Genomic DNA, 11,198 nt, shown 5'->3' on the forward strand with positions numbered 1-11,198 from the left:
CTATTACACAGGGAGCCTTGCACTTAGGGTCCTTTAAAAGGGCTACCACCTTCATGATACAGTGCTGTCAAACATTTATTTTCTTTGTGTACAAACAGATTGTTGAAATACATGATCGTGTCACTAGTACAGGCACGATGGGCCAAATGGCCTCCTTCTGTGCTGTATCATTCTACGATTCTATGATACACATTCTTGTCACAAGAAACTCTGCACCAGGATGACTATTGAGTAAAATCTAACCCATTACTATAGCTTCTTCAGCAGAACCACATTGAAAATGTTATGAAAACTCCCCCGATAGATCCAGCAAGCTTATAATCATACCTCAGCAAGCGTCACTATCTGTAGATAGATCAATGGGTAAATGCGTCACACTGTGCAGAATGTGGCTGTTCAAAGCTAAATCTGGACCATAGTGGGGTAGGGTACAAGAGGACCCAGGGGTGCTGTGCTAGGAAGGGGAAATCAAATCAACCAGGTACCCTTCCCAATGTCTATTCAACTTTCTATGCTGGAAAGTGTATACTTGTGGACATTGGGTAAAGACGAGAGCAGACAGAGCTGTGATATCCCCCATGGTTAATGGCCTGCGGGCACACAGAATTACATAGAATTTACAGCACAGAAGTTGACCATTTGGCCCAACAGGGCTATGCCGGTGTTTCTGCTCCATGCGAGCCTCCTCCCACCCTACTTTATCTAACCCTATCAGAACATCATGAGACCTCTACCACCTAGGAGGACAAGAGCAGCAGGCACATGGGAACAACACCACCTGCACGTTCCCCTCCAAGTCACACACCATCCCGACTTGGAAATATATCGCCGTTCCTTCATCGTCGCTGGGTCAAAATCCTGGAACTCCCTTCTTAACAGCACTGTGGGAGAACCTTCACCACACGGACTGCAGCGGTTCAAGAAGGCGGCTCACCATCACCTTCTCAAGGGCAATTGGGGATGGGCAATAAATGCCGGCCTCGCCAGCGACGCCCACATCCCATGAACGAATATAAAAAAAAATACTATTAGGTGAGGAGTAGCAACTTGGGCAAAGTAGCAGATCCTTAAAATCATATCTCAGCAAACGTCACTCTCTGTAGAATGGAAGGGGGAATAATTGGTGCAGGGAGGTGGGGGGGAGGGAGGGGGAATTTAACATGGAAGTCCTCATAAAGAGCTGCAAATGGCTCTACAATTCTCATGCTCTCTCTGGTGAAACTTTACTGAGTTGGTAGTTTGATGCTGGGCAACAGTGTGAAAGCTGGAGCCTGCACAGCTAAGCAACCAATTAGACTCAACCTCACACCAATACCATGTGCACAAAGAAACCAATGTATTACTTACCGGTGCAATGTCCAATCTCCCTCGTACTGGTAGACATACACCACACAGTAGGTTGAAGCATGTGCTGAATGAAGCAGGCCACACACACTTCAATTTAGAGACAATGGACTCTCTGGTTTGCTCTGAGTCGTTGAGAGCCACACCATGCACACACAAACAACTCAACATTGTGCAGACATGCCCAGGCAGGGACGGTGGCAGCCTGAGTTTAGATGGACATTGGGGAGCCATTAACTCCTGACCAGTTAAACCTTACCAATACGAGCGAGGGGATCATTGTTTAATTTGCTTCATACACTTTATCCCCTTAATAGAAAAAGGACGTTAAAGACTTTCTCTCCATCAGTATGATGCCGCAAATCCAAGGAAACAGTTTTCTATTGGTATCAAATGATTGTCAGCTTGAGCCACACTTATAAAATAGAAAGGAGAAAGACTTGCATTTATATCACGTCTTTCACAACTTCAGGATGTCCCAAAGCGCTTCACAGCCAATGAAGTACTTTTTTGAAGTGTAGCCACTGTTGCAATGTAGGAAATGCAGCTGCCGATTTGCGCACAGTGAGGTCCCACAAACAGCAATGTGATAAAGGACCAGATAATCTGTTTTTAAGTGATGGTGATTGAGGGATAAATATTGGCCAGGACACCAAGGGAGAACTCCCCTGCTCTTCTATGATAAGTGTCGAGGGATGTTTTATATCCACCTGAGAGGGCAGATGGGGCCTCAGTTTAACATCTCATCTGAAAGATGGCACTTCCGACAGTGCAACACTCCCTCAGTACTGTGCTGGAGTACCCGTCTGGACTTTGTACTCAAGTTCCTGGAGTGGGACTTGAATCCACAACCTTCTGACTCAGAGGTGACAGTGCTCCCAACTGAGCCACAACTGGCACCTAAATGCAAATTCAGGGCTTTTTAGGAGGTGGAGAAGAACTTTCATGTATCAAGATAAAGTGTGGAGCAAGATGGTGCCAGTGTTGCACTCCAGGCCAGATAAGCACAGGTTCAAAACTGAGATGTTTGGCTGAAGAAGGTCATAGAGATGGGGTAAATCAAAGTAAATGAGAGCTTTGCTGGCGAAGAGCAAGATTTTAAAGTGGATCCTCTGGGGACAGGGCATCAGTGGTAGTTGACGAGGGTGGATGGTGAGGGATGACAGGGTATCAGTGTGGGATGGATACAAGCTGCAGATTTCTGGATGAGTTGGAGTATGTATAGGGTGGACTTGGGGAAGCTGCTCGGGAGAGCGTTGGAAAAGTCGAGTCTTGAGGTGATGAAGGCGAGTCTGAAGGTGGACATGCAATATTCCAGAGGTGGAGGTAAACAACCCTGGTGATGGATAGGATGTGGGCTTTGAAGCTCATCTCAGGACGTTGCACAACTGCAGGTTCAGCGTGACGGAGCATCTGAGGAGGAAGATGGGGCCTGAGACTTGAGGTTTCTTGCAAGAGCTGAACAAGATAATTTCAGTCTTGGTGATCTGCAAAACGTTCCGAGTCATCCAGAACTTGATATCAGTCGGACCTAGTGAAATCAGGGGTACAGACCAGCTGGTAGAGCTGTGTGTCATTGGTGTACATAAGGAAACAAATCACATGAATGCAGATGATGTTGCTGACTGGCAGCATATAGCTAGAGACTGGGAAGGAGCAAAGTATGATGCCTTGGGGCACACAGGAGGTGACTGTGGGCAATGGGAGGACAAACTAGTGGAGGAGGTAAACTGACGGCATTGAACAAGGAGGAATGGAACCAGGAGAGGGCAGTGTCATGGAGGTGGACCACCAAGGAGTAGCAGTGGAGGAAGATGGAGTGGCTGGTTGTGTTGAACGTTGTGGAAAGGACAAGGAGAGATAGTTAAACAGGACAGCGTTGGTGATTATGGGCAAAATGAAGACCTGATTCTAGGGGTTTGAACAAGAAGTGGTGGGAGAGGCAGACATGGGATTGGAAGTCATAGAGTAAAGCCCCTTCTGTTCTGCCCCAACTTGGGAAAACTTCCTCCTACTTTACCAGTGTGAATCTTTAATTTCTCACCTCAGCCATGCTTGTGATCTCTTGAATGACATGAGCTAAGGGACTAACCATAGGGCTGGCTATTTGAGAGGCTGTGAAAGAACTGACTGGCTGGGATTCTGGCTGAGGTCACAGACAGTGGACTGGCTGGGCAGGCTGCCTGGTGAGCAGATTGGCTATGGGACTAGTTGGAGGGTCTGGCTGAGGGCCTTTCTGACCCACCTAACATTGACTTTTCAATAGTTCCTAATATGGCTAGTTGAATAGCAGAATACACACATGAACCTGAATTGATATTTTCTAGTTTTAAATACAGATTATTATTAATCAGTTTTGTCTTCATTTCACTAAAATTATAGAGTTCTCTTAATTAAAAATATCAGCTAACTCAAATTGTTGTGAGCACTAAATTCCCACTGTGTGCTATTATTTACATTGCTTATCTCAAATTATTGGGTAATACATTTTTTTAATTCACAAAATGACTGGACTATTGGCAGCAGACTGTATATTTAATGCAGGGAGAATGATTGGCTGTACTGAGCTATGCCAGACACCAGCAGACAGGAATTGGTTAAATGATCCACATTCTTTCTTGTTTCTGAATTAAGGTAGATCTGATATTAACCCTTGCAGTCAGCAAATAGATTGTCTCACAAGGACAATAAATGCCCCAGGTCAGTCTCACAAGAACAATAAATGCCCCAGATCAGTCTCACAAGAACAATAAATGCCCCAGGTCAGTGTCACAAGGACAATAAATGCCCCAAGTCTGTGTCACAAGAACAATAAATGCCCCAGGTCAGTCTCACCAGGACAATAAATGCCCCAGGTCAGTCTCACCAGGACAATAAATGCCCCAGGTCAGTGTCACAAGAACAATAAATGCCCCAGGTCAGTCTCACAAGAACAATAAATGCCCCAGGTCAGTCTCACCAGGACAATAAATGCCCCAGATCTGTCTCACCAGGACAATAAATGCCCCAGGTCAGTCTCACAGGAACAATAAATGCATTTTTCCTGCCTAGCCCGTATCATTCTGCTAATTTTGTGTATCGCAATTAGGTCTGATGCAGATTCCTAATATCGGGGGAAAGGAGCGAATAAGGCGATCTTTAAAATCACCTGAACCTCACTGAATAAAGCCTGACTGTCACTCAATGTGATCCAGTCAATGTTGGGGGTAGGAAGAAAGGAATGGGTAAGGACAGTTTTCATCACATTCTCAAAGGAACTTAAAAAAAAATTGATTTGGAAATTGCAAAATTGTCCCAGAGTGTTTAAGTTGAAGACTACAACACTGTTCAGTTGAAAACAACTTGCATTTATATAGTGTCTTTAATGTAGTAAAAGGTCCCAAGGCGCTTCACAGGAGCGTTATCAAACAACATTTGACACCGAGCCACATATAGTAGGACAAGTAAATTAATCTTAACAGTTGCTTGGGATGCTCAAGTGACAGATGCGATTCCATCACTGTTTAATTTTCCCTCACACATTCGCGCTCTATGTGAATTGTGCATTTGCAGATGTGAGATCTGATGTCATCCCTTTAGACAGGTGTGAAGGGAAAAGCAGCGAACAAAGAATTTGTGTGAAAACGCCTCACGTAGCTCTTATCTCAGGAAAAAAAAACACAATCACTGTATTAATCTGAAAAACGAGCTGCTGATAATATCCATTCTATCAAACAGGGCAATGGTTCCTCATTGAACACGCTCGCTGTCTGTTCTCTTACCTTCTTTAGGCCCAGCTATTGCTGCAGAGCCTCGGCCCACTGGACTGGAATGCTTGTTGACCCGGCCTGGGGCTTTCAGCCCACTTGGTTTCAGCAGGCTCATTTCCCTAACGTCTACGTCTCTCTCTCGTAGACAATACTCGTTCTCTAGGAGGGCTGGTGATTAGCTCAGACATCTCTCCAGCTTGCCGTTCCTCCCATCCTGACAGGACCTAATTGTTAAACAGAAAGGGGAAAAAAAATCTGCATCACAGCCTTAATCAACCCGACTCTCTTGACTGGCAGAAGGAGATGACAGAAGCCCACCCAATCTCCGACACACGAGCTGCTTCAGCTTCAAGAGAGAGCCCCTTATTCATCGCTATTGTAGTTTCAGCAGCATCCTTACCGTCTCTTTCCTCTCATCCAGCTCCCTGTGTTACACTGATTCTCGGTGCTCTCGCTGACGCCCGCCCCTGGGCTGTAGTCCTGCCGCAGCTCTCCTGCCTCTCCCTTTGGCTGCTCGGGTAGGATGCAGAAAAACTGAGAAAAGCTGACAGCACCCAGTCACATGGAGCTGCACAGACACACTTGCGTCCTCTTCGCTCCGGTGAGGATTGGAGGAATGAAGCACAGCACGTTTGCCAGTCATTCAGGGCTCGGAATCCAGGAGCTGTCCAATGCTGGCTTCTGCAACAACAAAAAAACCCCAGCAATTATACAAAGCAGCAGAAGCCACCGACGGCCTAATGAGCTTCCACTGCCCCCGGGACTGAAATTTCCTTAATTCTGGACAACCAGCACAAGAGACTGGCTCCTTCTGATCCAGTGTGCTTCAAACGGGAGGGCTTGCAATGCACTGAAAAGCTGTGATTGACTCCCAGCTCTGCTGAATAAATGAACAAAAGGAAAGTGATAGGGGGAGGGCGCTGCCTCTTCCAGCTGCCTGTTGTTTCTTCGCCAGCCTGGCTTATGGATTATTCATTGGGGAAGCAGCTGGGACAGGAAATGAATGTCAAACAAAGGCGGAAGCTCGAATCTGGTTAGAGTGTTGCTGCTCTCAATCTGCCTCAGAAAATTCTGCTGCACATAAAGCATGTCGTGCTGAGGAAACAGTTAAATCGTGTAGTTTTCACAGCAGCACTGTGTAACTCTGATGTTTTAATCACTCACAAAGAACAATAAATACTTTTAAAAACAAAATCATTCTTTTTTTAAATGATTATTCTAAAACTTGATGTTCAATTGACCTCTACATCCCCAGGATGGGGAGCGAGGAAATCAGGCAGCTTCGAGGTCCTGATCACAATCCAGTGACCCCTGCTGGAAAGTGTAAGAGTCGTGACATTGGGTGAGAATAATGTTAGGCTCAGCTGTGATGCCTTCCACGGTAGAATATCTGCCAACACTCACTGAGTTCGCACGTGAAGAGCTGTCATTTTGAATGAGATACTGGAGGGCTGCTGGCACTCATACAACCGTATCGAGTATTTCAGTACTAGCGCAGCAGCAGAGGAGACTGGGTGGCACAGCGGATTAGAACAATGGCTGTTCCCTTCGGGGCTTTAGGATCAAATGCAGTCCAGGCTTATGGTCTGAGAGTCTCCTCCCTCAGCTGGCCACATGGTCCTGGGTGAGATGAGTTTGTCCAGTCTCAACTCAGTTCCCAGGGGGCCCACAAAGTGCTAACTGCCAGTTAGTGCTGAATTATAGGTACTTTAGTGCTGAGGCCTGGCACCCATTAGCAATGACATTGAGACTGACCAAATCTATTGCACACAGGCCCTTTATTGCTGGTACAATTCCTGATAACCATAACGTGCTCCTGTCGCATTGAAGCTTTGTGCCGGAAGACAAAAGACAAAATATAAACCTAAATTCCCTCCCTACCTCGCCTGGGGGAAAATAATCCAGCGTTGTTATTAATATCTCTGTAACCCTCTACTTTTAATATCACTATAACCTACAGTGTTAATACCTCTATAACCCTCAGTGTTATTAATATCACTATAACCCTCAGTGTTATTAATACCTCTATAACCCTCAGTGTTATTAATATCACTATAACCCTCAGTGTTATTAATATCTCTATAACCCTCAGTGTTATTAATATCTCTAAAACCCTCAGTGTTATTAATATCACTATAACCCTCAGTATTATTAATATCTCTATAACCCTCAGTGTTATTAATATTTCGAAAACCCTCAGTGTTATTAATATCTCTATAACCTTCAATGTTATTAATATCTCTATAACCCTCAGTTTTATTAATATCTCTAAAACCCTGTGTTATTAAGATCTCTATAACCCTCAGTGTTATTAAGATCTCTATAACCCTCAGTGTTATTAATATCTCTTTAACATTCAGTGTTATTAATATCTCTATAACCCTCAGTGTTATTAATATTTCAAAAACCCTCAGTGTTATTAATATCTCTATAACCCTCAGTGTTATTAATATCTCTATAACCCTCAGTGTTATTAAGATCACTATAACCCTCTGTGTTATTAATATCTCTTTAACATTCAGTGTTATTCATACCTCTAAAACTCTCAGTGTTATTAATATCTCTATAACCCTCAGTGTTATTAATATCACTATAACCCTCAGTGTTATTAATATCTCTTTAACATTCAGTGTTATTCATATCTCTAAAACTCTCAGTGTTATTAATATCTCTATAACCCTCAGTGTTATTAATACCTCTATAACCCTCAGTGTTATTAATATCTCTATAACCCTCAATCCTCCCTCTCAACAGATATTGATCCAGCCCCCTTTTAAGCTGTCACTGATCCGAAATGACTATTCACTATTCTACGGGAATGAATGGTTTTTGACTAAGTTCTAACTTTGCTTGAGGCTTTTGAATTCTGTACTTATGCCCTTTAATCATATGTTTATTATACAAGTTAAATAGCTTTCTTACAACACGTTAGCCTATATCTTTTATTTTGAAGACCGGTATCATGTCCTCCCTCAGTCTTCTTTGCTCCAGCCAAAATAAGTTCAGTCTTTCTTCATAACTTAGCCCTCTATGGGCTCGAGTCACCCTGGCTACTCTTGTATTCACCGTTCCTAATGCATCTATATTTTTGTTGAGATAGGGCAACCAAACCTGCACTCCACACTGCAGAACTGGCCTCCCCATTGATCTGTACAACATCATTATAATTTGTTCTGAATCCAATACCCTCCAGATCTGTTCCGCCCAGTTCAAAGAAAAAGCAGCATTGAGCATGGCTGCAAAGTTACGCAGTGTCCAGGTCATTCCATGTCTGGGAGAGGAGACAGTGCATCTGGGGTGGAGGAACTGGATATCTAAAAAGGTGGATTGGGGAGAATTACGCTCTAAAGCTTTGGTACTTCTATAAAGAATGATTCAATGAGGAGCTGATGCTGGCTCCTCTAGATTTCAGAAAAGTATGACTGGAAATGCATGCAGAAAAATGCCAGCATCTCTGAAGAAGGCCTATAACCACAATCTATGGGATTGGTCTTTGTAATAATAAGCAACAATAACATACCTTAAAAAGATGTGAAGAAATGGATTACAGTTCAATGGCATTGTTTATACCATTTTTAAAAATTCACTCATGGGGTGTGGGCGTCGCTGGCAAGGCCGGCATTTATTGCCCATCCCTAATTGCCCTTGAGAAGGTGGTGGTGAGCCGCCTTCTTGTACCGCTGCAGTCCGTGTGGTGAAGGTTCTCCCACAGTGCAGTTAGGTAGGGAATTCCAGGATTTTGACCCAGCGACAATGAAGGAACGGCGATATATTTCCAAGATGGGATGGTGTGTGACTTGGAGGGGAACGTACAGGTGGTGTTGTTCCCATGTGCCTGCTGCCCTTGTCCTTCTAGATGGCAGCGGTCGCGGGTTTGGGAGGTGCTATCGAAGAGGCCTTGGCGAGTTGCTGCAGTGCATCCTGTAGATGATACACCCTGCAGCCACGGTGCGCCGATGGTGAAGGGTGTGAATGTTTAGAGTGGTGGATAGGGTGCCAATCAAGCGGGCTGCTTTGTCCTGGATGGTGTCGAGCTTCTTGAGTGTTGTTGGAGCTGCACTCATCCAGGCAAGTGGAGAATATTCCATCACACTCCTGACTTGTGCCTTGTAGATGGTGGAAAGGCTTTAAGGCTTTGGGGAGTCAGGAGGTGAGTCACTCGCCGCAGAATACCCAGCCTCTGACCTGCTCTTGTAGCCACAGTATTTATGTGGCTGGTCCAGTTAAGTTTCTGGTCAATGGTGACCCCCAGGATGTTGATGGTGGGGATTCGGCGATGGTAATGCCGTTGAATGTCAAGGGGAGGTAGTTTGACTCTCTCTTATTGGAGATGGTCATTGCCTGGCACTTGTCTGGGGCGAATGTTACTTGCCACTTATCAGCCCAAGCCTGGATGTTGTCCAGGTCTTGCTGCATGCGGGCATGTCACTCTCACCTCACCTCTGGAATTCAGCTGTTTTGTCCATTTTTGGACCAAGGCTGTAATGAAGTCTGGAGCTGAGTGGTCCTGGCGGAACCCAAACTGAGCATCGGTGAGCAGGTTATTGGTGAGTAAGTGCCGCTTGATAGCACTGTCGACGACACCTTCCATCATTTTGCTGATGATTGAGAGTAGGCTGATGGGGCGGTAATTGGCTGGATTGGATTTGTCCTGCTTTTTGTGAACAGGACATACCTGGGCAATTTTCCACATTGTCGGGTAGATGCCAGTGTTGTAGCTGTACTGGAACAGTTTGGCTAGAGGCGCGGCTAGTTCTGGAGCACAAGCCTTCAGCACTACAGCCGGGATGTTGTCGGGGCCCATAGCCTTTGTTGTATCCAGTGCACTCAGCCGTTTCTTGATATCACGTGGAGTGAATCGAATTGGCTGAAGACTGGCTTCTGTGATGGTGGGGATATCGGGAGGAGGCTGAGATGGATCACCTACTAGGCACTTCTGGCTGAAGATGGTTGCAAACGCTTCAGCCTTGTCTTTTGCATTCACGTGCTGGACTCTGCCATCATTGAGGATGGGGATGTTTACAGAGCCCCCTCCTCCCGTTAGTTGTTTAATTGTCCACCACCATTCACGACTGATCTGATCCGTTGGTTGTGGAATCGCTTAGCTCTGTCTATAGCATGTTGCTTCCGCTGTTTAGCATGCATGTAGTCCTGAGTTGTAGCTTCACCAGGTTGGCACCTCATTTTTAGGTACGCCTGTGCTGTTCCTGGCATGCTCTTCTACACTCCTCATTGAACCAGGGTTGATCCCCTGGCTTGTTGGTAATGGTAGAGTGATGGATATGCCGGGCCATGAGGTTTCAGATTGTGCTGGAATACAATTCTGCTGCTGCTGATGGCCCACAGCGCCTAATTTCACATAATGTCTGTTAGGTAATAGACTTTCCAAGTCCCCAAAATAACCACACGCTTTTAAAATTCAACAGAAATTACATCTGACATCGCCTCGATTATAAAATTCTCATCCTTGTTATCAAATCCGTCCTTGGCTTAGGCCCTCGCTATCTCTGTAACCTTCTCCAGCCCAAGAATCCTCTGAGATCGCTGAGCTCCTCCAATTCTGGCCTCTTGTGCACCCCTGATTTTAATCGCTCCACCATTGGTGGCCGTGCCTTCAGCTGCCTAGGCCGTACGCTCTGGAATTCCCTTCCTAAACCTCTTTACCTTTAAGACGCTCCTTAAAACCTACCTCTTTGACCAAGCTTTTGGTCACCTGTCCTAATATCTCCTTATGTGGCTCACTGTCAAATTTTGTTTGATAATGGTCCTGTGAAATGCCCTGGGGTGTTTTATTACATTAAAGGTGCTATGCAAATGCAAGTTGTTATTGTTGTTGTTCCTTATTAAAAACCAGGATTCAAAGTTTTAAACCAACAACTGGGTTGATTTTCTGCTCCCGTCTACCCATTCTATCAGCAAAAATCGGGACAAGTGGGAACAGAAAACGAGCGGGATCCTGTTCCTGCAGAACTCTGCCCACGCTGCACCACGGTATAGTTTCTGGAGTATGGGTCAGTGACTTTGGAAGCACCTGCCTCAAATTGGGAGGGAGGCATAGAAAGATACTAATAGTACAGTAGTTAAAAATAATAAGATAGAAACAGT

General features: G+C 45.1%; 1 protein-coding gene across 1 annotated transcript in view; it reads right to left on the reverse strand.

Annotated features, from left to right (window-relative positions):
• clip2 (CAP-GLY domain containing linker protein 2) overlaps positions 1–6,064 on the reverse strand; it is a 142,199-nt gene extending 136,135 nt beyond the window's left edge. The window contains exons 1-2 of the mRNA XM_068008033.1: positions 5,494–6,064; positions 5,106–5,317 (exon numbers count right to left, since the gene is read on the reverse strand). Coding sequence (XP_067864134.1) covers positions 5,106–5,208 — 103 coding nt within the window. The 5' untranslated portion in view covers positions 5,209–5,317; positions 5,494–6,064. The remainder of the gene's footprint in view (positions 1–5,105; positions 5,318–5,493) is intronic.
• Between the last annotated feature and the right edge of the window lie 5,134 nt (positions 6,065–11,198).

The sequence above is a fragment of the Heptranchias perlo genome, chromosome 28, assembly GCF_035084215.1.
Source record: "Heptranchias perlo isolate sHepPer1 chromosome 28, sHepPer1.hap1, whole genome shotgun sequence".
NCBI lineage: Eukaryota > Metazoa > Chordata > Chondrichthyes > Hexanchiformes > Hexanchidae > Heptranchias > Heptranchias perlo.